At 48.3% G+C, this 24,712-nt stretch overlaps 1 protein-coding gene across 3 annotated transcripts in view; it reads right to left on the bottom strand.

Moving 5' to 3' along the window:
* PDIA5 (protein disulfide isomerase family A member 5) overlaps positions 1-24,712 on the bottom strand; it is a 124,350-nt gene that overhangs the window by 48,210 nt on the left and 51,428 nt on the right. For all 3 annotated transcript variants that reach the window (XM_004373622.2, XM_023728800.1, XM_023728799.1), the window contains exons 6-10: positions 21,974-22,066; positions 18,496-18,556; positions 9,708-9,775; positions 1,100-1,191; positions 938-1,009 (exon numbers count right to left, since the gene is read on the bottom strand). In XM_004373622.2, coding sequence (XP_004373679.2) covers positions 938-1,009; positions 1,100-1,191; positions 9,708-9,775; positions 18,496-18,556; positions 21,974-22,066 — 386 coding nt within the window. The remainder of the gene's footprint in view (positions 1-937; positions 1,010-1,099; positions 1,192-9,707; positions 9,776-18,495; positions 18,557-21,973; positions 22,067-24,712) is intronic.

Below are 24,712 nucleotides of genomic sequence, written 5' to 3' on the forward strand. Positions count from 1 at the left end.
TTGTTCTGAGAACTGAACACGAATAACCAGAGGCAGCAACGGGTGGGTGCCCAGTGGATGACTCCTCCATGGAGCAGTGAGGGCTGGGCTGGGTGCCAAGGAGCGGTGAGGGGCCAGACTGGGATGGCTGGGGAAACTTCAAAGGGTGACAGGTGAGCTAGCTGTTAAAACACTGGGAAGGTGGGAACGGAGGGTGGGGGACCAGGAAGGAGCAGGCAGAGGGTCTAGCACAGTGTGGGGCTTCCAGATGAGGGCAGTGGTGATCTGGGGGACGGGCGGTTGGCTTTCTAAGGGTCAAATCTCAGGCTCCTCATGTTACCACGTGGGGTCACAGGCTGCTATGAGGATCCATCAAATGAAGCAGAGTCTGGGAAGAACACTGCAAACCCATGGCATTAGAATAGTTCTTGGTAGCCTCAGCAACGAATACAGCTTTGTGTTTAGAGTAAGTGTTCAATTTACAATTCTGCTTTCGGAAAGACCTGCAGTGGAAAACTCTCAGACCTGATGCTCTGGGTGAGAAATACTTCCATCCATCAGAGAGAGAGCGGTTAATAGGTCTATTTGAGATCTGGGAAGATTTCAGAAAGCCCTTGCCTATTCCAGGAGAGCTGACAGGCTTAGGGGTCCCTCTCCCCAATTCCAGGCCACAGGGAAGGGGGAGAGGAGATGGACTCGCCATCCAACGTGCTAGTCAGGGTCTAGTCATCACAGGCAAAGGCACACCAAGTCCTCACAACTGCTGCACCCTAAGCTCACAGAGCTCCCCATGCTGACCTAGCTCAACCCCCCAACAGCTGTGCAGGCAGTGCAACAATCCCCTCCCCTTCCTCATCCTCTTCCTCACCCCCAGCCAGAGTCCCGGGGGGACTACCCTAGGCCCAGCAAAAGCCCCTCCCTCGCAACACACACCCCCTGAAGCCAACGCCCGACTTACTTCTTCAGCCACTCCACAATGTCCTCAGCGGTGGACCCATAATTGTCATACTGGAACAGAAACTTTCCTTTCCTGTGAATGTGGGGAGACAAGGCGGGCTCAGCAGGGACATGTCTGCCATCAGGGAGGAAGACGGGCTGCAGCGGGGAGCGAGGGACTTACTCAAAGTAGCAGATGGTGGGGTAGCCGCGTATGTTGTACTCTTCCTTGATGTCTTCAAATTCAGAGGGGTAGACATTCATCCCAGCCAGCACCTGGTGGGGAGGGAGAACAGCATTGTCCACCCTCGGCCCTCAGACACCCCTCATCTTGCCTATGAGCTACCTGTCCAACTGCTGCAGGTACACTGGGCGAAGCCACGCAGACTGATACGCAACCTGGGGGCAGCTGGGCAAGGAGGTGCGCAAAGCCAGTTGGGAATTTGATAACCGAGCTCTGGAACAGCCAGACATCCGGGCCTGAGTGCTGCATTCCATACGAGGGTTCCCTTTTGCCTACCCCACAGGAAGAACCAACCCACAGAAAAAAACAATGTTCTGAAGGTTGAGGCAGAAACAGCACCTTGTTACCAAGTTCAAACAGGTCCTGAAGTGGGTCCTGCCACACAAGTAGGTATTTCACCTTTTTCTCTGCCCTTGTCAACTCAGGCCATCCTATTCTCCTCGGTTATGGAAATAAGAAGCTTCTGTACACCACTCATCCACTCTGCAATGTCCTTGGACATCTTCCTGGATACCTCCCAGCCTGTCCTCGGTCTGTCCAGGTAGGCTGGATGCAGTGTTCTCTGACTTCACAGCTCCTATCACTGTTGTGAGGTTGTGATCCTCCATGAGGACTCGCCTCCAACAGCTGCCCGACTCTCCTCCCTGCAGACCCTGCCACGCCTCCCCAGCTCTGACCTATCTGTGGCCATCACCGACACCTGGGTTTGCTCATAATCTCACAAGTCTGAACATGTCCTGGATCCAGGGGTTCACCTATCTGACACCCCCGAATTGAAAAGGAGAATTTACCTAATTGTATCGTGTTACTGATGACACAGCTAAGTACTATGGACAACCCAGAATGTAAAGTCACTTTGTTAGGGACTAAACTGTGTCCCCCCAAAATATGTGTTGGAATCCTGACCCCTATACTTGTGGATGTAATTCTGTTTGGAAATAGGGTTACTCTGTTATGTTGATTTGGCCATATCCTGACCCTAATCACTTCCAAGTGACACAAGGAGCAGCCAGACAGAGACGAACAAGCTCAAATGGGGGAAGGTTGCCGCGGAGATCGCCAAGGAACCAAGGAACGCCAGGGCTACACAAGCTGAAAGAGACTAGCATCCTCCCCAGAGTCGACAGAGAGCCTTCCCCTATAGTCATGGCCTCGACTCAGATTTCTAGCCTCCTAGGAGCCCTGGTAGGGCAGTGGTTAATCGCTTGGTTGCTAACCGAAAGGTTGGCGGTTTGAACCCACCAGCCGCTATGAGGGAGAAAGATGTGGCAGTCTGCTTCTGTAAAGATTTACAGCCTCAGAAACCCTATGGGGCAGATCTATTCTGTCCTATAGGGTTGCTATGAGTTGGAATCGACTCAATGGCAATAGGTTTGGTTTTGTTTTTTTAGCCCCCTGGACTGTGAGAAAATAAATTTGTGATTTTTAAAATGACCCACTTCTGGTATTTCTATTACAGCATCACTAGGTAACTAAGACACCCCTAAAACTTCTCCTCTTCTAAAACAGGTACCTTATTCCCTAGGGCTGGGTCAGGTGCAGGAACGAAGATTCTTAGTCTGCTCTCATAAGAGCAGGGACAGAGAAGGGATAGACAGAGAAGGGATAGACAAAGCAGGATGGCAAAGAAGTGAGGGCGGAGGAAGTTCCATAAGCCAGAAGCAGTTACAGATGCAGAGAGAAGACACCCAGGGAGCTGAATTCTATGCAACAGGACATAAGGATACATAGGAAGGAAAACAGTGGCCTCAGTGAACAGTGAACTTGCTATCGGAAGGCTGCTTCTACTCATGAGTTACGTGACCTTGGGCAAGTCATTCACCCTCACTGAGGTTCCTCGTTTGGAAGATGTGGGGATGAGTCCACCAGGGCTCTTGAGAGAACTGAATAAGCTTTTAGAACAAAATTGGGCCTCTCCAACCCTACAAGCTTCTAAATATGTCTTTCCAATTGTTTCAAGTACCTAATACAATGCCTAGCATACAGCAGGCACACAACTAATGCTTGCGAGATCACTGATTTTTTTACCCCAGCCCATTTTGGAACGCTGCAAGGAATACAGAGAGAATAAGCCTGTCATACAACTTACTAGAAGTCCTGGAACCCTCTAAAGGTCATTCTGTTCACTTCTCCAGACTGATTCAGCAGCCAGTTCCAGTAATATCTATTTTAAGTTTCCCTTTTTATGTCTAATTGATCTCCCTAGTGTCAGTGCACATTCACCCCAAGACTAATCTCCCAAATCCTCTTCTTTCATTACATCACTTCCCTGCACAAAACCTTTCCATCCCACTGAATAAAGGGTGAAGTCTAATTCCACACACCAAGCCCTTCTGGTCCCTATTTCTGTTCTGTATCCTTCTTTCTTACAAAACCCTTCACTGTATACCTGCTAGGGGACAGACTTTTTATTCCCCCAGGAATGAGATCATCTGAGATTTCTGCACAGGGAGCAAGGTTGGACCACTACTTCCTAAGGCACCTTGCAGAGCACAATGGCGGTGTACCACACTGCCCAGGAACACGGGCTTGGAGGGGCAGAGGCCTGGGTTTGAATCCTGACTCCTCACTTAGTACACGGATTTCCTTAAATAAGTCACAGTTGCCTCTGTGTCTCTCAGTTTCCTCATCTGAAGCCACCACACGTGAGGATTAAATGAGATAATACATGCAGACATCTAAAACACTCAAAATGTATTAGCTATTTTTATCAATAGTACTAACAGGTTCTCAGTAAAGGGTCAGCGAAAGAGAGGAAGACCCTCAACGAGATGGATTGACATGCTGCCTCCAACAATGGGCTCAAACATAGCAATGACTGTGAGGATGGCACAGGACTGGGCAGTGTTTTGTTCTGTTGTACATGGGGTCAGTAGGAGCTGGAACCAACTCGACAGCACCTAACAACCTAAAAACAAGAGGTTCCCTGCCTCTGCTCACATTTCTAGAACACATGCTGAGCCTTCCTGACTGCCCACTTTGTGCCTTCCAGTCCCTTTGCTTGGGATGCCCCACTCACCACCTCTTGGCTACCACCAAAGACTTATCCATTGTTATGGATTCAACTGGGCTCCCAAAAAGGCATGCTGAAGTCCTAACCCTTGCATTGGGGAATGTGACTTTGGGGAAATGGGGTTCGTCTTTGCAGATGTTATCAGTTAATAACATCATACCTGAGTAGGTTGGGCCCTAATCGGTTCTGAGTAGTGTCTTGCAAAAGAGGGGTTACACACAGGGGGAAAACAGATACCACGTGACAACGGAAGCAGCATGAACACCAAGGACTGCCAGCGGCCACCAGAACTGGCTTGGAGAGAGGCATGGAACAGTTCCTCTCTAAAGACCCTCAGAAGGAATCAACATGGTCGATACCTTGGTTTGGACTTCTAGCCTCCAGAACTGTGAGAAAATAAATTTCTGCTCTTTAAAGCCCTCGGAAACGAAGACATTCATCCTTTAAGGTCAAATCAAATCTCACCTCCTCAGGCAGCCATTCCAAACCACTTTTGCTTGTGGTGAATTTGTAATCCTCCAAGTTTCTACAGCACTTTTGTACCACTTTAGGGATATTTATTAGTTAGTGAGAGAAATTTTTCTTTCTTTTTTTTTTTTTTTTTTACCAACTATGTGTAAACACTTTTTAGATTTGTGAAGCAAAACAACTGGCTTCAACCTAAGGAGAAGTAAGTCTACGGGACCTGCCGCTGAGCCCTGTGTGCTTGGGGCCATTCCGTTGGCACGACTCGCTCTTAGGTTCAGCCCTTCTGCCAGGAATAACCACGGCAGCTTCACGAAGCAGACAGCATGTGAGCTCCTGCTCAAAGGGGGGTAAGATTTCAACAGAAGGACGTTCTGGGAAGAGAAATGGAGGCAAAACAAAGCAAGATGGGGCTCAAGAAATGAAAGCCATTTCAGTTTAAGTGGACTGTAGGATATCCAGAAAGGAGTGGTAAGAAAGAGGCTGAGCCAGTCAGCTTTACAGACTTTAAATGCCTCAGAAACCAGGACTCCATTCAGGAGGGATGGACAGCCTCCTATTCAGGCTTTCTGAGCAGGAGAGTGACACCACCTCAGCTGAACTTTCTGAAATATAAAGGATGGGCTGCAAGGGAAAAGTGGGTCAAGGACTCAGGCTGGCAGCCTATGGCAACACCCAAGTGTGGGCGAACCAGGGCCGGAACCAGGACAGTGGGCAAGAAGTGGGCAAACGGACATGAGACGAGGGAGATACAATGGTGCCCTGCAAACAAGGCATGTTGGCAGAGAAGCCTGAGGTATTCAGGAAGGACCTGACGGAAAGCAGGCCGCTTGCCAGATGGAAAGTCTTAAATTTTATTTTAGATGTCCTGCATTTGGGACCCAGGGAGAAAAATCCAGACCGAGATGTCAAACAGGCAGACTGACAAGTGGTACTGGGCTTAAGGGAAGGACTCCAGCTATATGGAGTTACATTTTGTTGAAGCTATGGACACAGATAAAATCACTGAGGGACAAACCCGAACAAGACAAGGAAAGCACAGTGCCTGACCCCCTGCTCTAACATGTTACTGAGAAAGAAGCGAGGGTGGAGAGCAGGCCCTTGGAAGCGCCCACATGGGTGAGAGGGAGGAACGCCTGCAGGGCAGTGGTGAAGGTGGCGGGGTCGATCCTCTGTATCTTTGCAGTGCTCTGAGGTCACAGAGCTGTTCCCACACCCAGTCCACCTGATCCTCCAACAACCCAGTGAGGTGGGCAGGGCTGACATTATCACCCACATTTCCCAGATGGGGAAACCGAGGCTCCAAGGCTAAGGAGCTTGGTCAAGACCTTCTGGAATGTTATTGAGAGCAGCACCAGACCCTGATCTGTATGACTCCGTCCCGAGGTCTGATCTATTTCACCATTGTTTACTGGCCCATCCAGCCAAGGTTAACAAAAGACTGGGCAAAGCCCACAGGCTCCGTGTGGACACGGGTAACTGGCAAGGCTAGGTGGGGGCAGCAGCAGACGGAGACGGGCTCCTTCTGATGGCCGCCCTGAGACAGGAGGCAGCAGGGCCGCTGACGACGACGTCAATTAGCAGGACGAGATGGGACAGGCGCCGATGAGTCACCAGACGTGAATGACAGCAAAAGCGAGGCGAGTCTGAGTTTGGAAAATGGCAAAGGCTGTGCATCCTGACCTGGCCTGGCTCCTTCTAATGGCATCATCAGGTTGGCCACCTCCCAAGAAACCTTTAGAGGAAGATTACTGACCCTTGCTGTGGACACGGCCAGCCAAAAAGGGCTCAAAGCTGACAGCAATGAAGAGGAGACAGAAGGTGCTAATCCGCTGGATTTCAGAAGAGGGGAGAGGGAAGCTTTTGATTTCTGGAGAACCAGTCCATCTGTTGGTGCCATCTCTGCTGTGCGTGAAGACAGAGAGGAACTGGTATCTCAGGTTGCCCAACCCCACCAGCCCTGCCCCCCGTTCCCACGGAGCTGCCGTGCAGACCAACCCCTGGCTCCAGAGACCTCCGGACAGCTAGTGGTACCTGCTACAGCCAGGGCCCTTCCCCCTTTATGTAGCTGGTAAAGGTCAGAATTTTCCAAAGGTGCTTTTCTAAGAAACTAAGGTAGAAAGAGGACAAGACAAGCCCCAAGCAAGAAAATACAAAAGCAAAAAAAAAACAAAAACACCCAGAGGAGTTCACACAAGACACTGAGGTAGCTAGTACCTGGCCACAGGCGGGCTTACCCAGCAAGGCTCTCCAGGTACAGGGACAACCCTAATATCTTTTCTGTAATGTTGTCTTGGAGACTGGGAGGGGTATTTTTTTATATTCCTAGACCTGGGCTCAAGGCAAGAGGCAAGCAGGTACTCTTAGCCCAAGTAATCTTCAGGGTTGATCCTGTGAGCCCAGGGCCAAGGGGGAAGGTCCCCACCCAATATGTCCTTCCCACTTTGTCTGTCTCTGTCTTTAACAACTAATGATTTAAATTCCTTAAAAAAGAAAGAAAGAAAAGAAATAGCACTTTTAATATAAATATAGAGCTTAAAATACAAACATCCCGAGGAGTGGTAAGCACATACTCATTCACCCATTTATCAGCGTGGATCGAAAACCTATTAGGAGCTGGGCCCTGTGCTACGTGCAGAAGAAACAGAGATGAATCAGACTCAGCTCCTGTGCTCCAGAAGCTCACAGTGCAGTGGGAAAGCCAGTCATAATTAGTATCAAATGGGGAACAGAGCGATCTGGGACAAAAGCAGATGGTCTGACCTGGCCGTGCATGGCAAGGACAAGCTCTGCGGGAGGAAGGATGGGCTGAAGGATGCTGAGCTTGGCAGGTAGGTGTGGCACTGGCTGAGGATCATCGGAAGGGGGCACATGACTGGCATCGAATCCTCTTCTGCTGGGGCGGGGCCAGCAGGGATCATTCTCGATCTTATTTGGGATGGGACCCCTTTACCTTCCACCACACCCAAGAGTTTGCGAGTTGAGCCGAGCAGTTTTCTAAGTAAGTGGATGCAGGCAGGGAGAACACTGGGTAATTAAGTCGTTTCTCCAGGCGAAATAATCTTAAAATATAGTATCTATTGAGGCCCCAAGAAAGTGTCATGAAACTTTCCCAGCATGAGGTATGTGTGCCCAAGGCCACATGGCTCCAGGCAAGTTACTAAATATTCATTAGTGAGGAACACGCAGGACCTTGGTCTCTCCCAGAATGAGGTCAAAGAGAAAGCCTTCGTTCTCTGCATTCCAATCCTGCAGCTGGCTAGCAGGGTGTCCCCATGCCCTGGTGCTGCCACGTAAACTTTTTAAGTTGACTTTGAACTAATCACCAATGTAATTTGATCCATAAAAATCATGATGCAGTCTCAAGATCTCAGAACTCCCTTAATGGGACTCTGGCCGGCCCCACCGAGATGGCTCCTCCCAATAACCTTTCATTAAAGGCGTATGGATTTTTCCACGCTCCCAGAGAAGCCAGCAGCTGTTTCTCTGTTGCCACCAAAAAATAAAAAAAAAAAGGACAGAAAAAAATAAAGAAGCCCTCTGCTACTCAAAATCGGAAAAAACCAAACCCATTGCCATCAAGTCGATTCCAACTCATAGAGACCCTACGGGACAGAGCAGAACTGCCCCATAGGGTTTCCAAGGAGTGGCTGGGGGATTTGAACTGCCGACCTTTTGGCTGGCAGCCAAACGCTTAATCACTGTGCCACCAAGGCCCCTCTGCTACTCAAGATAAGTGCAAAACTGGACGGACACATGGCACAGAGGAAACAAGCCTGGCAGGGTAGAGGAAACACAGGGACAGTCACCATTCAGTGACTGAAGGCCCCTGGCCTCACCCCCACCTCTCTGCACCATTCTGTGGCTCCTCCTACTTCTCTGACGGCCTGTTCCTAATGGCTCCTCATCCTCCTCCTGTGCCCTAAAGGCAGGCACCCCTAAGACATACTCGTCTCCTCTTGGCTCAACTCCCATCTCTCCACACGCTTCCTTCAGAGAATGCCTGCATACGCAGGTCTCCAGCTCCCTGTCGGCACTTGCCTCTCTCTGCTGTGGTGTCCATTTTTCCTGCCTCAAAGGAACCACAGAATCTGAGGAAGCCTGGCAGGAAACTGCCTCGTGAGCCTGCTTTGTGCTTCTGGCCCAACACTGATGTCACCATGCCCCTTTCTTTGCCATTGGGTTCCCCAGCATCTGCCTCAGCCCACTTGGGAAAAATGTCATGGTTTGAATTATGTCCCCCAAAAAATGTGTATTTCAATTTGGCTGGGCCACAATTCCCAGAATTGTGTGGCTGTCCTCCATTTTGTGATTGTAATTTTATGTTAAAGAGGATTAGGGTGGGATTGTAATACCACCTTTACCCAGGTCACATCCCTGATCCAATGTAAAGGGAGTTTCCCTGGGGTGTGCCTGCACCACCTTTTATCTCTCAAGAGATAAAAGGAAAGGGAAGCAAGCAGAGAATGGGGTACCTCATACCACAGAGAAGCAGTGCCAGGAGCAGAGCACGTCCTTTGGACCTGGGGTCCCTGCACAGAGAAGCTCCTAGTCCAGGGGAACATTGATGAAAAGGCCGACAGAGAGAGAGAAAGCCTTCCCCTGGAGCTGATGCCCTGAATTTGGACTTTCAGCCTGCTTTACCGTAAGGAAATAAACTTCTCTTTGTTAAAAACCGTCCATTTGTGGTATTTCTGTTAGAGTAGGACTAGATGACTAAGACAAACCCCAATAATTCCAGACTCCTGATGTTCTGCTCTTGGCCCCTGGCCTCCCGGAACACCCTGTTTCTTGCTGGTTTCCTGACCATGTCATCATGGCCTTCGACATGGGTCAAACTCCTGGTCCCAGCAACTCTGTGGAGTTCTCAGCTTTCACAGAGAACGGGTCTCTCAACCGCACACAAGGCTTCATTTCAGAAATGGCCCTGGATACAGGTGCAGCAGCAGTAGCGTATGTCCTCATCACTATTTCAAAACATGTCCTCTTCTTCCTCCCGCCACCTCCCCAGGTGAGTGAGAGAGAAGTCAGAAGGCACCAGGCCTGCCCGGCACACAGCGCCTCACTCACGGAGTGGCCTCGGAGCTCAGTGGCAGCCTTCTGGAAATGCGGCATTATCCTCTTGCACATGCTGCACCCTAGTCACATAAGCAGGAGAAAAACCAGACACAGTTACCAGTGATGGCTGGGCCCCTGCTCCCCGCCTTCCTTCCCTTCAAACTGTGCTCTCACCCACCAACATTCATCCAGCCTTGAGAAGCTCAGGGCAGTCCCACAGCCTGTGAACAAAAAAGCAATAGGAGGTACCCCCACTAGGATGGCTAAGATCAAAAAAACGGAAAACAACAGATGTTGGCAAGTATGTGGAGAAATTGGAATCCTTATCCATTGCTGGTGGGAATGTAAAACGGTGCAACCACTGTGGAAAACAGTTCGGTGGTTCCTCGAAAAGTTAAACATAAAGTTACCATATGACCCAGCAATGTAACTGCTAGGTATATGCCTAAGAGACTTGAAAGCAGGGACTCAGACAGATACTTGTACACCAATGTTCAAATAACCTAAATGCCCATCAGTAGATGAATGGATAATGCGGAGCAGTGAATTACTTAATATGGCCCTTTTAGTCATGCAGGGTCTTGTAACTCCCATACAATGACTGGGTAGAACCAGCAAATAAGGTGTATGGAGCCCCAGGGAAGGGATGGGTCAGTTTTGCCATCCTGCTAGGCTTAAAATGAGCCACCCAGAGCAGGGGGAACCTCACTACCACCAACCAAGAGAGAAGAGCCAGGAGTGGAACGTGTCCTTCGGACACAGGGTCCCTGCGCTGAGAACTTCCTAGACCCAGGAGACAGAAAGCTGTAACACTAGAGATGGTGCAACATGGTGAGAAGCAGTGGCAGAGAAACAGCGGCAGCAGAACCAAGAGACCAGCAGGAGATGGCGCAGTGGGCTTCCCAGCCCATGATGCAAGGCGGCTGCAGTGGGTGTGCCAACCCACTGAGTGAGAGAGCTGATAGCCTTCAGGTAGGAGGCTTCCTGGCAGAGTAGAATGCCTCTGGGCACTTATTGGCAGAGCTAAAGAGCTTTGTAACACTTGCCCAAGAGGGGCCAAGGGCCAAGGACTGAGAGAGGAGGCCTGTCCTGAGGGGGCCCAGAGGAGCCTGTCTTCAGGGGCCCAAGAGGAGCCGTGCATGGCTGAGGAGCTGAGAGCTGTCCTGCACTGAAGAAGGGACACTTTGCCAACATGCTTCCTGATCCTGATCTCGAGTTGTAGCCTGCTACTTCCCTAATAAACCTCATAATTGTGAGTATGGTCTGTGAGTTCTGTGTGGCCACTGCAACAAATTATTGAACCCAGAAGAGAAGTAGAGACTGCTGTGGGAGGGATGGCTAGTGTCAGAATTGGTAAAAAGGTTGGAGGGCAGAGGTATGTTTGACCTCCACCTCATGGGGATCAGCTTTGGGTTGATGCTGATAATTGATCTTGATTACCTCTCCTCTCTCCTGTGAAGTTAGGTGAGGAGGTCTGATGCTGCCAACCATGCCATTTTCACAGATAAACAAAATGTGGTACACACTTACAATGGAATATTACTCAGCCATAAAGAGAGAAGAAATCCTGATACATGCTACAACGTGGATGAACCTCGGAAACATCATGCTGAATGAAATACATCAATCACAAAAGGACATAAGTTGTATGGCCTCTCTCACATGAAATACGGAGACTAGGCAAACGTATAGAGACCAAAGTTTGTTAGTGGTTACCAGGGATAGGACGGAGGGGTTGGGGGAATTATGGTTTAGGAAGTACTGAGTTTCTATTTATGGTATTGGAAATTTGGCAACAGAAATTGGTGATAGCTGCACAATATGACTAATGTAATGGGTGTCACTAAATTGTACACGTGAAAAACGTTAAATTGGCAAATGCTGTGTTATATATATTCTTACAACAGTGAAGAAAAAAAAGAATAAAAGGCAGAGACCCCGCCCTTGAAGAGCTTACCGTCTGGATGGCACAAGACAGGACACAAAGCCCAGCTGTCACTCAGCAAATGTTTGACCAAGTAACGTGCAGGGAACAACTAGAGAAGAACAAGCACTGAAGAACTTAGTGCTTGCTGATAATGAGCTCACCAGGAATTCCGGGGGCCAGAACAGGTGTCAGAAACGCAACCCTCTTCACAACATGCACTGAGAACACAGCTAAAAGCCCCCTCACTGCCCAGTCAGGGGTCACAAATTAACCCAAATCAAATGCCATTAAGAATAAAAAAGTTTGACCACAAATTCAACGAATTTTGGTATTTTTCTGCCTCTTCTTTGGTTTAAGTCCACCCAGAGGTGCCATGGAAGAAAGGCCTGGTGATCTACTTCTGAAAAACCAGACACTGAAAACCCTAAGGAGCGTAGTTCTACTCTGACACACAGGGATCGCATGAGTCAGCGTCAACGCGACAGCAACTGGACAGAGAACAGAGGCAGGCCACCGGGGGAAGGTGCAGGCTCTGCTCCCATGGACAGGACCAGTCAGGACATCAGAGTTCTAATCTTCACTTGACTTGCTGGATGGCCTTGACAAGTCACCTTCTCTTTCTGGGCTCAGTTTCTTCTTCTAGCAAATGAGGGGGCTGGGCTGGGCTGGACAACCGCAGGCCCCTCCCAGCTCTGCCCTTCAAGGATCCTGTGATGGCTTCGGCTCAGCCCTCTCTGGGGTTCTGAGGTCCGCCACGGTCACCCTCCTCACTTGGGTACTATGCCCTGCAGCCCTGGGGGACTCGGAACGAAGAGAGCCAGGCCTCGAACATCCACTATTACTTCAGTGTGGCTTTGCTTTACACCTACCCCTTCCCTCAACCAGAACAGGCTACGGGAACCAACTTCTTCAGACACAGGGATTTTAATATGCCAGGCTGTTAGCTTGTCCCACAGCCATTCTGCAGCAAAACAGGTTTGAGATACATCTGGAGGCTGCAGAATCCGAAGCTGCCTGTGACCATGTGTCAGGCTGCTGGTTCTCATCTCAATGTAACCACGTGGCTGCCGCTGACAAATTCTGATCCGTGTTTAGCTAGTGCCTTAGCAGGCAGGGAGCTGATAATACGGAACAGAGAAGTGCTCTCCCCACTGGTGCAGACTCAGACCCTGGAGCACCAGGAGGAGGTGGATATTCCTCCCAGACCCCCTGAGCCTCCCAGTTCAAGTCTAACGGACCATATGCAGATGCAGGATATTTTGACAAGAAACTCCAAAAATGTCCGCAGGGTCCCCCTCCCCAATATTCCTGCCTGGTAGATGGATGGACACAGATAGACACACACGCACCCCAGTGTGTTATGCCTGGGCTTAAGTTCATGTCATCAGCTCAGGCTTAGAGCCAGGACGGGAAGGCAGAAGGAGTCATTACAAGGCCAGCCAGCAGCCCAATCCCACAGTGTCTGCCTCACCATCAGGATGCGCCTCTCTTCACCACCTGCCATCACGGCGTGACCACCACAGTGGTGTGAAGGAACAACTATGAGTGTGTCAGGAACACTGCTTGCATCGTGGGGATTTCAGGAGAGCGTGGAAACAGGACAGTAACACCAGGCTCCACTGGATGCCCATTCTCCAGCGTGGAAGTGCCAGGTGGACACTGTGCTGTAGAGAAATCAGGAGACTGCCCGGCAGGAGGATGGGGTTGGGCTCTGGGAAGGAGACGGGGCTGTGTCTCCCTCGACCACGCTGGCCATGGGACCCTGGCAGGTGACTTAAGCTGTCTGAGTCCCAGCTTCCTGGCCTGTGAAGTGGACGCTGTATCTGCCCTGCAGGCTGAGGGGCAGCGGCAGCACCTGGGAGGCAGGCAGAGCCCAGCAGAGCCTGTTGCGCAGAGGGCTGAGTTCAACACAGGGCCTGGGAGTTTGCCTCCAGGTCTGCGGGAGTGCTTCCCAGCAGGGAAAGCAAGGGGACACGTGAAGCCTCTTGATCCACTCCTCACCCACTCCTTCCAAGTAGGAGTGACTCCGTGAGATGATGGCAGTGTGACACCCACAGGGCCACATTCATCCACCAAGCCCATAACTTGTCACCAGTCCCCACAGGTATGACCTCTTCCAGCTCTGCCTGTCTGCAGCCTGCAGCAACACTCCCCCCACAACACACACACACACACAAAGTGGTACGTCAGCCCTGTCCCTGTGAGCGGGGGCCAGCAGTGCTGAGTGGAAAAGTTAGGGAGGGGGGAGAGGTGACAGAGGAATAATAGGAAGCACAAGTCAAGTGACAGTATCCAATTTAACTTTCCTCAAAAGAGAGCTGACACAGCGATCGCTGGCTGAGTTTATCTTTCACGGGATTTAGGTGGGAGGCAGGAAAAAAAGTAAGACTAATTATCACCCTCGAACCCCCAAAGTCAGAGCAGTCAGCCCTTTGACTTTCTCATTAATTCACTCAACATTAACTGAATAAACAGTAGGTCCTGGGGACTCAGATTCCCTGTCACAGCTAAAGGCCCCACTGTCTTTGGGTTCATTCGGCCCAAACGTGATCAAAGCATCAAAGTGTCTTAACGGACTTCCCAGTTTTGTTTCGCCCAGGAGTAAGCTGAATTGTGATGCCGTGAAGGCTTGATCACAAGAGCAAAATAAAAGCATTAGTTTGTCTCATTAGGAAAACAAGAGTCCTGGGTTTATCTAGGACCCAGTAGGCCACCCAATCCAACCTCTCAACTGCAAATTGGAACTCCCCGAGTTTTCAACTCCCCCATGACTAATATGCTCTGACATATAAAGAAACCTACCTTGCCACATCCCAGCTTTCTACTCTATAAAGGTAATAACTAAGCTCACATCTTCGTCTGCTGTGCTGAGCGGGGTGGGGGGCAGGAAGGGGTTGTCCTGTCAGGTAACCTGAGGGAGGGGTGGGGGGATGGCACCTACATTCAGGTGGAAACTGCTAGGGAGCCACCGTTTAAAATGATTAACCAGTGTCATTATACGCAACGTTCTGTTTATACAGCATGATCCTGCCTTGTGATATGTACTGTCTCCTGTTGTACATTTTGTTTTACAGTTTCGTTTAACAAATTGCGGTGCAGTGAACTACTTAATATGGTCCTTCTAGCCATAGTCTTGTAACTCCCACCAAATGACTGGGTGGGACTATGTAAATAAGGTATTTGTGGCCCACCAAGGGGATTGGATAGCTTGGTAATAACGTAAATAAGGTGCATGGCACTCTTGTGGGGTTAAGACCATGCAAATAAGGTGTATGGAATGCTAACAAAGGGATCCGTCAGTTTTGCCATCCCGCTAGGCTTAAAAGAGTAGTCAATCCCAGAGCAGAGAGGGACCTATTACCACCAAGAAAGAAGAGCTAGGAGTGCAGCGTGTCCATTCGGCCCAGGATCCCTGTGCTGAGACCTCCTAGACCAGGAGACAGACGGAGCTGTAACACTGGACACGGCGAGAAATGGTGAGACAGCAGAAGAGAAACGGCGGCAGCAGAGGCAGCCGACCCAGGAAACTGGCAGGCGACAGCACGGTGGGCTTGCCCACAGAGCAAGGTGGTCACAGTGGGTGCGTGGACTCATGGAGCGAGAGAGCTGAGTGCCTTCAGGCAAGAGGCTTCCTGGCAGAGTGGGGTGCCTCTGGGTACTTATCTGTGGAGCTAAAAGAGCTTTCTAACACTTGCCTGAACAGGGCAGAGGCCAATGGTCCAGAGAGAGGCATGCCTGTGAGCACCGCTGAGAAGCTGTCCTGATCGAAGAATCCTGAGCATTCCTGAACTTGAACTGTAAGCTGTTACTTCCCTAACAAACCTCATAATTGCGAGTGTTGAGTTCTGTGTCATCATTGCAACAAATTATCGAACCCAGCAGAGAAGTAGAGGGTGCCCTGGGAGGGAGGATTGCTGTCAGAATTGGTACAAAGGTTGGCGGGTGGAAGCATGTTTGAACTGCGCCTCATAGGAATCAGCCTTGGGCTGCTGATCTTGATTCTCCTTCTCCCTCAAGAAGTTAGAGGAGGTCGGATGCCGAAGTGACGCCATTTTTACACAATTGTATTGAGTGCAAACTATGTACAGAGGATTCAGAGATAAACAAAAGAAGGCCACAGCCCTCCAGGGGCTATGTAGGCCGGATAATTCCTGAAGCAATTCCTGACTGGGGCAGTCAATAAGATCCCTCTGAGGAGAAACAAAAAGGGGTGAAATCAATTAATGGATGTTAATAAAGAGAATGCCCCAGACTCTAATGGGGCAGAGCTGGATCTAACAGGAAGTGGGACACCAAGGCCTCCTCCCACAGGCAGGCACACCCCTGGGGCCAGTGAAGTGTCAGGGGAGGAGGCCAGGGCCTGGGGACATCGGCAGTCAGAGCCGGACTGAGGAGAGGCTGTGATGGTGAACAAGCCATAGGCCCAAGTCAGGCTAAACCCCTAGAACCCTCGGAGAGGAATCCGGCCAGTGGTGCATGGTCACCAGGGTAGAGATGGGAGGGGTCTTTGCTTAAAGAGCTTCTCAGGCAGGAGGAATTGAGAGCAGCTTCAAAGAGGAGGCAGAATATTGGTGGCACAGCCTGTGATACCCACTGGTGCCTTGCACGTGGCCGGGCACACTCACCCCACCCCACAGCCCCTTTCCCAGCATTTAGGTAACACACTGGCTTCCTGAGGGAATATGCAGGTCACAGAATCCCAGCTCAAAGGGATCTAATCCAGGGTTTTTCTACCCGTGGGCCAGGACCCATCAGACTGCAGGGGTAGGTCAGACAGTAAATATTTGAGGTTTTGTGGGAAGGTCTCAGCTGGAACTCCTCAGCTCTGCTGCTGTCATGCAAAAGCAGTCACAGACAATACCTAAACAAACAGGTATGGCCATGTTCCAATTAAGATTTATTTACAGAGAGGTAGCCAGCCCACGGGCCATAGTTTGTTGACCCCTGTATTAGAGGGCTATGAAGTAGTAGGAATAAGTAATAATTTTTATATAAAACAGAATAGAAAAGATCAGCGTGCACTACACGTGGTAAAGAAAGCATCAGAACACATAATACAGAGGAAGTCAGCACACCTTGACCAAGGCAAAGTCACAGAAGCTTCCTAGACACATCCAAACATCTTGAGGGACCAAGTTGCTGGGGCTGAGGGGTCAGGACAATAGTCTCAGGGGACATTTAGGTCAACTGGCATAATATAGTTCATGAAGAAAATGTTCTATATCCTACTTTGGTGGGTGGCATCTGGAGTCTTTAAAGCTTGAAAGTGGCCATGTAAGATACACCTATTGGTCCCACCCCATCTGGAGCAAAAGAAAATGAAGAAAACCAAAGACACAAGGAAAATATTAGCCAAAGGACTAACTGACCACATGAATCACAGCCTCCACCAGCCTCAGCCCAGAAGAACTAGATGGTACTACCCACCGCTCTGACAGGGATCACTTAGAGGGTCCCGGACAGAGTGGGAGAAAAATGCAGAACAAAACTGAAATTCACAAAAACAGGCCAGACTTACTGGTCTGACAGAGTCTGGAGGAAACCCTGAGACCATGGCCCCCGGACACCCTGCTAGCTTAGAACTGAAGCCACTTCTGAAGTCCACCTTTCAGCCAAAGATTAGACAGGCCCCTATAAAACAAGCAGTAACACACGTGAGTAACGTGCTTCTTAGTTCAATCAGATATACTAGACCAAATGGACAACTCCCGTCCAGAAGCAGGACGAGAAGGCAGGAAGGGACAGGAAAACTGGACAGACGCAGAGAACCCAAGACGGACAGGAGGAAAACGCTGTCACGTTGTGGGGATTTGCAACCGATGTCACAAATCAATTTGTATATAAATTTTTGAATAAGAAACTAATTTGTGCTGTAAGCTTTCACCTAAAGCACAATAAAATTAAAAAAAAAAAAGTGTCAGAGTGCATGGCAAGCGGTAAGGGTGAGTACGGTTTTGTGAAACTTTTGTTTCAGTTTATTTACATATAATACAATTTATGTATACTTACAATACTGGCTAGATCCCCGGGTGGCACAGATGGTTTGCTCTGGACTATAACTGAAAGACTGGCAGTTCAGATCAACCCAGCAGCACCATGGAAGAAAGGCCTGGTGATCTGCTGCCATAAGATTACAGCCAAAAAAACCCTACGGAACACAGTTCTATTCTGAAGCACATGACCCCATGTGCTTCTCACTGATATGAAATCGGAATTGACTTGTCAGCAACAGGTTTATAGTACTGGATTGCAATATAAAATATTTTTAATACTGTGAAATGCAGTGATCCAGCCCCTTGTTTTACAGATAGGGAAACTGAGGCAGGGAGGTGAGAGACCGGCCAAGGTCGCTGAGCTCATTGGTGGCAGGGTGGATTAGAACCCACGTCTTCTGTTATCATCTAAATGCTTCTTTTGCTGTTCCTGTGGCCTCGTGCCTCATACAGAGACTGAGCCCAAAGCCCGGGCCCAATTTCTCCCTGATCCTGATCCCTCATTCCTCTGGGGTGCCACCAGCAGAGGGACGCAGGAGCCCAGAGCTGGACGCGCTGCTATCCCTGATGGTGTTCAGGCCCGCAGGAGGCCGAGGGACAGGGAAGCAGAGGTAGCTGGCAGGAGGCCCGTGCTGCTGGGTGGAGGTGAAGGAGGGCAGAAGGATGCCCACTCCAGCGGAGAGGAAAACGGATACGGCTGCAGGAGGGGAGGAGTCACATGAAAAGGCAAAGACCAAGAAAAAGAGGTGCACAGACAGACAGATGGGGGGGCAGACATGATTCTGTGAGAAACACAGCCAGTTCCCAGTGCCCTCTCAGAAACCCCCGCTGCCCTCAGACAGAACCATCAGCTCTGGCCCAAAGGATGAAGTTCACTCACAGGGGGCATAAAACATCATCAGGAGAGGCTTCTCCTCCTTCTTCAGGAGCCGTCTGAAATCCTGAGGCAAAAAGAGAACGCAGACAGGTCACAGGCAACACAGTAATGCGATGACTCCACCCCGCAGGGACCCACAGCGCTGGGAGGAGCAGGCTGAGCACTTCGGACATCATACACGGTAACCTGCATGCCAGCGCGCCTGCAGCGCTAGTCACAACGGCCTAGATGCCCGTCAACGGAGGAATGGATAAACAGAACGCGGTGCATACTGGGGAATACCACCCAGCCATAGAGAAAAATGAAGTCCTGATACCAGCTACCATATGGATGAACCTGGAAAACGTTATGCTGAGTGAAATAAGTCAGTCACAAAACGACAGATACTCTACAATCCCACTTATATGAAATAGGCAAAGGTAGAGAGACCAGGGTTTACCAGTGGTTACCAGTGGTGCGAGGGAGGGGGAAGGAGTCACTGCTTAGAGGGTGCTGAGTTTCTGTTAATGGTTTGGAAAAGGTGGTGGTTGTACAACATGATGAACGTAATCAATGTCACTGAATTGTACATGTAAAAATTGTTGAACTGGAAAATGTTTTGTTATCTATATTTTGACCACACAAAAATTAAAAAAAAAAAAAAAAAAAGCAACCATACACTTCTGGTTTGGGGATTGGGAGATGCAGTGCATGTCAGGAGATGAAAGAAACTCAGACTATTCTAAACCGTCCTCACCTATCACAGATGGGGAAACTGAGGCCCAGAGGGCACAAATGGCTTTCCCAAGGCCATTTGCTAGGATGAAGTAGTCGGGACCAGATGACCCGTTTTACTTTACCCCCGAACAGTTATTTTTGTTGTACGAGGCTGTTGAACAGGCCGCCCCTTCTTCCTGAGGTCTATGGGACAGTTTTGTTGCAGCGATGGTGGCTGTGTTCACGTGTGCCGACTTGGCTAGATGGGAACTGGGTTCCAGAGGATCTGTTCATGGCGCACGCAGTAAGGCGGTGTTAACCCAAGCCTGCTACCTCTCCCACCTGCCTCCAGCCCTACCATCGTCAACGTCACTGGGAACCCACTACGCACAAGGATGAGGCAATCCCTGCCCTGAGGAGGTGCCAAGCTACATGTATGCATAGAAAGCTTAGAACAGCACCTGGCACATTATTCGGCAATTAGTCATTAAGTAAACAACATAAATTTAAAAGGACACCACAGTGCTAATGTAAAGACTGCTGTGCATAGCTGGGGTAGGAGGCTTCTTTGACCAAGAGTCAGTGATGTACGAGAAAGACAAATCCATCAAGGACTGCTGTAAAGCACCAGGACAGAGCATGTTTTGATTAAAATAAGCTCCTCTAACCAATTTCCTCAGAAGAAAATGAGAGGTTTTTCTTGTTTGAAAAATAAGGAAAATGAGAGAGAATTTCAAAATGCAGTGTTCTGGCAGCAACGGGCATTGAGTAGAATGAATGATGGTACACCTCACACAGTGGAACCCTAAAGCACCATCACAACCGAGGTAGGAGAATACTTTATGTCATGCTAAGATGCCCCTGATTCATTAAGTGGAGGAAAAAGCAGGTTACAAAACAGCAGATAAAATGTAATGACATTTTTGTGAATGCAAATATTTATGTGTGCATCACGCTGAAAGCCTGGAAGGCTACAAAAAAACCCAAAATCAGCAGTGGGTATCTCTCAATGGGAGATGGTATGGTGTGTTATTTATTTTTTACTTCATGCTTGAGCTGTATTTTCTAATTTTTCAATTATGAATACGTATTACTTCAGATTTTTCAGTTAAATAAAAAACAGATCACAAATATTCCCTGAGAATTTAAAACAGTTTATAATTACCTCTGAAAAAGTTTACTCCTGTTTACAGAACTAGGGGGATAAGGCACTCATTTTACAATAGAATCCCAAGATCTTTGGCCCTGACTAGGGGTGGAGGATGCGAATACTTCTCAGATGATTTTTTGGGATCCCTGGACATAAAACCTGGTAGAAGACCTGAGAAGAAAGGGTTTTTCTGAGCCTGTAGCAATTTGGTATCATACTCTGCATGGTAACAAATACTGTCTTCAAAAACAGTTAATTACCTTCAATAAGTAAGGAATTCTAAGCTTACGAACATGAATCAGCAATTCAAACTTGGAACTTTTATTTTATGAGGGGATTCTATACGCAGAAAAGCAGGCTGTACCTTTATACTTCTACGTGACAGAAAATATCATGAAGTGTTAACAACAAGAGGATTATCCACAGGTGTGAAAAATATTTTTGCTTAAACATCCTACAGTTACAGAACGATCTTAGGAATTTCGGGACGTGGATATTTGGAGGAGGGTGCGAGGCAGGCAATCACTCTCCAGAGAGGCCAAAAACACTTCCTATCATTGAATCTACCCAGGAAGAACAGCACCAGCAGTACCATCACCTCCTGATGCGCAGCCCTCTTTCGCTGCCCCCACCATGCTTTTTCAAAAGACTTTATCTTCTAACTCATGATACTGGTGCTTTCTATCCCAGAGAAGGGCTGATACCCAGCCTTTAAATTCCAGTCACCTCAGACCCACTAGGTCGGGCGAGTATGATCGCACATGATCCCTCCTCCAGAAAGTATAAACGGCATCATTCTCTTTTGCTCTAACAAGCATTAAGAGATAATTTTACATGAAAAGGGGGAGGAAGTGGAGGAAGATAAAAGCTATGTTTTATTTCATCAGGATAAGAACGAGCATCTCCCTTCCATCCACAAAAATGAGCCACTTGCCTCACAGACCGTGTGAAATGTCAGAGAAGGTCCTGAAGGCACAACAAAGGAAACACGGCACGTGCAGGAGCCCAATACAGACACAGGTTCGAGTGGATACAGATGCACGTACAGGCCAGGTGAGGGCAGGCCGTGGAAGGAGGGGGGCCAGGGCCTTTTGATAAAAACAGGAAGAACTTCTGAAGACTATAAACCAGAACTACCCTTCCACCCGTTGCCAAATCTGGAGACTGAAGTTTAAGAGGCTAAATAATTTGTTCAAAGTTACACCCTGACTCAGAGTTGTAGAGGCCTGACCCAAGTCTCTAGAAGTCTAATCCAAATGTCTCAGATTATTGCGTCACTTTACACACACACACCCACATACACACACAACGGTAAAGCCAATCTCAACAATATCTGCGTTACATAAAAAAGAGGATGTTTATATTCTTGTAAGGAAAACCTATATATGCCAAAATACATTAAAACAAGAAGGTGAAGAAAGGAGAAGCTTCCTCAGGCGGTCAGCCTGTGGGCCCCTGTTAGCTGTGTCCTGGAGCCGGGAAGAAGAGTGAAACAGGAGAGCACTGGGGGAACACACCAGTGGCCCGGGAACAGCCCCATTCCTCAGTTCCTTGGGTTCCTCTCCTTAGGAGGCCCTGGTACAGAGCAAGCTTCTAGCATCCATCTGAATCCAGAGTGTGTGTGGCATACGTTACCTTCTCACTGTCAATGTGGACAACATCTTTGGCTCCAGGGTCTTCCTCCCACAGCGGGGGCCCTTTTGGGTCCTTCAGAAAGGCCACCATGGACTGGGGAAAAGAAGAGAGAAGACAAAACACATTTTAGCTGGAAAAAGAGGGAGGGGGGAGAATCAGGAACCTGCCCTGTTCCCCTGCCTGGAGACCCAAGTGCCCTGGGCCCAGCTCCACTAAGTGCCCAGTAAGGGGCAGCAAGTGGCATATGCTGGGGGTAGGGGGGCTGTTTCCACTGCTCACTAATATCACTGTTGTTGTTGTCAGGTGCCATGGAGTTGATTTTCAAGTCATAAAGGTCCCATGTGACAGAGTAGTACCCTAAAGACAACCCTACCACCCAGCCAGACTTTTTCAAGCATATGACACTCATTCACTCTGGTCAGCTGATTCACACCTATACGCCTCTTCATGGACAAAAAGAGGATATTTGAGACAATGAGTTGGCGTCTTCAAACCAGAGACACACTTCTGCTTCTACTAAATCTTAACTCCTCCAGGAAGCCTCTGTGATCAAGTCAAATGAAGGTCTCTAGTCTTGTCCAACCTAGAAACTTCCACATCCACACAGCCACTAAAACTCCGTCAATCCCATAAGCAGATAATCACACCTACTTGTACCCTTCACATTATTTCATGACATGAGTTGCTGGAGTGCAGTAAATTCTGATTCTCCTCTGCCTGTTTGAATCAGTGGGGCTCAGGCCTGGAAGCACCCAGGGCAGGGTGGGTGTCTACAGTGCCTGCTTGTTGCTGTACTTCTCTTTGTCGAAGGCCTGCCTCCAAGACTGCTGGGGATAAACAACTGACATAGACTTTAGGGATAAAGGGCTTAACCAGCCTTAAGCAGAGATTCTCCATTCAGTGTAATAGCTCACGGGGCTAGAAAGGCTCTGGTTGGTTGGTTGGCTGGCTGAAACATGAGCCAAGAGGCAGCCTACAGTAAATGATGTTGAAATGCCAGCACTGCCTTGGTATACAAGTAGTCTTCAACTTACGATATATTCAAGGTCCAATGAACTGCACTTACGACCATCTTTTTTTCTTTTTCTTTTTTTTGCATATCTTACCGTTAGTAATATGTATTACATACAATGTTGCAGCACGTAATCTGCTGATGTTATCATTCTCAGATGTTCACTCGCACATGTTCAATTTTATGATTTACCGTTCAAAACACTGCTGTATAGCAGGCTATGGCCTGGTCTACAATGAAGTCGGTTTTGGTATCGGGAGTCGTAACAGATAGAAAGTTCTAAGCATTTGATCAGGATAATATGACGGGAGAGAACGGTGGAAAAATCACACATATGGCAAGAACGCTGAATTTAGAACTTTGTATTGCGATGTAGAACAGCTCACAGATCACAAAGAAGGGGAACTGGCAGATCAGGACTTAATGGATTTTGAAGAGGAAAGAAATGCTGAAGAAGAAAGAAAGAATGGTGAAAAAGGAGAGAAATTGCCAAAAAATTTTACACTAAAGGATTAGCTGGAGTTTTTTCTAAACTGAATCAGGGGCTTCAAGTGCTTGAAAACATGGATCACAATGCTCACTGCTTTGCTAAAGTCGATAGGCTGATTCGGGAAGCAGGGAGATGTTACCGTGAAATATATTGAGAAAAAGAAAAGGACCATACAGACAACTTGCGCTAATTTTCTGACTAGAAACACCATTCCCATTCCCAAGGATAATCCAGATGATCCCGAACCTTCCACAAGTGGAGTTATTACTGCAACTGACAAAATGCCAACGTCGTTCAACTCTTCTTCATCGTCAGAGTAAATTTTTATGATTTATGTATTTTTTATGTAGGTATGCATTAAAATACATACGTAAGTTTACATGTAAGTCCATTCAGATTTATAAAAATACTGATAATAAAAGGTAATAATAATGAAAATTTAAAAAAAAAAATTAGGTATTCGACTTACATCAGAACTGACTTATGACAGAGTCTCAGAATGGAACCTCATCGTAAGTCAGGGTCTGCCTGTACTATAGAGAAAGGTATCCAAAGGCTTAGGGGATTGGAACATTAGAGTGGATTTATCGTGTAAGGCCTGCCCACCCATCCTGGGTGTGTCCAGAGGACACACCTTTCACCAGGCCTCTAAGGGTATTTTGTAGATGTGATTAACATCTATAATCATTTGACTTTAAGTAAAGATTACCCTCTATAATGTGTATGGGCCTCAACCAATCAGTTGAAGGCTTTAAGAGCAAAAACTGATGTTCCTAGAGAAGGAGTTCTGCCTCAAGACTAACAGAAATCCTGTTTGTGTTCCCAGCCTGATGACCTGCTCTTCAGATTTTGGGCTTTCCTGCAACTCAATTGGGTAAGCCAATTCCTTAAATCTCTCTCTCTCTATATATATATATACTATATGTATTTCACCATTAGTCTGTCAGTTTGTTGTACTGTGGTGGCTTGTGTGTTGCTGTGATGCTGGAAGCTATGCCACCGGTATTTCAAATACCAGCAGGGTCACCCATGGTGGACAGGTTTCAGTGGCGCTTCCAGACTAAGACTATGAAGAAGGACCTAGAAGTATACTTCTGAAAACACTGGCCAGTGAAAACCTTATGAATAGCAGTGGAACACTGTCGTAGGCATTAGTGAGCTGAAAAGGACTGGTATTGGCCATTTTGAATCAGACAATCATTTGGTCTACTATGCCAGGGATAACAAATTGAAGAGG

This window comes from Trichechus manatus, unplaced genomic scaffold (genome assembly GCF_000243295.1).
Source record: "Trichechus manatus latirostris isolate Lorelei unplaced genomic scaffold, TriManLat1.0 scaffold00026, whole genome shotgun sequence".
In the NCBI taxonomy this organism is placed as follows: Eukaryota; Metazoa; Chordata; class Mammalia; order Sirenia; family Trichechidae; genus Trichechus; species Trichechus manatus.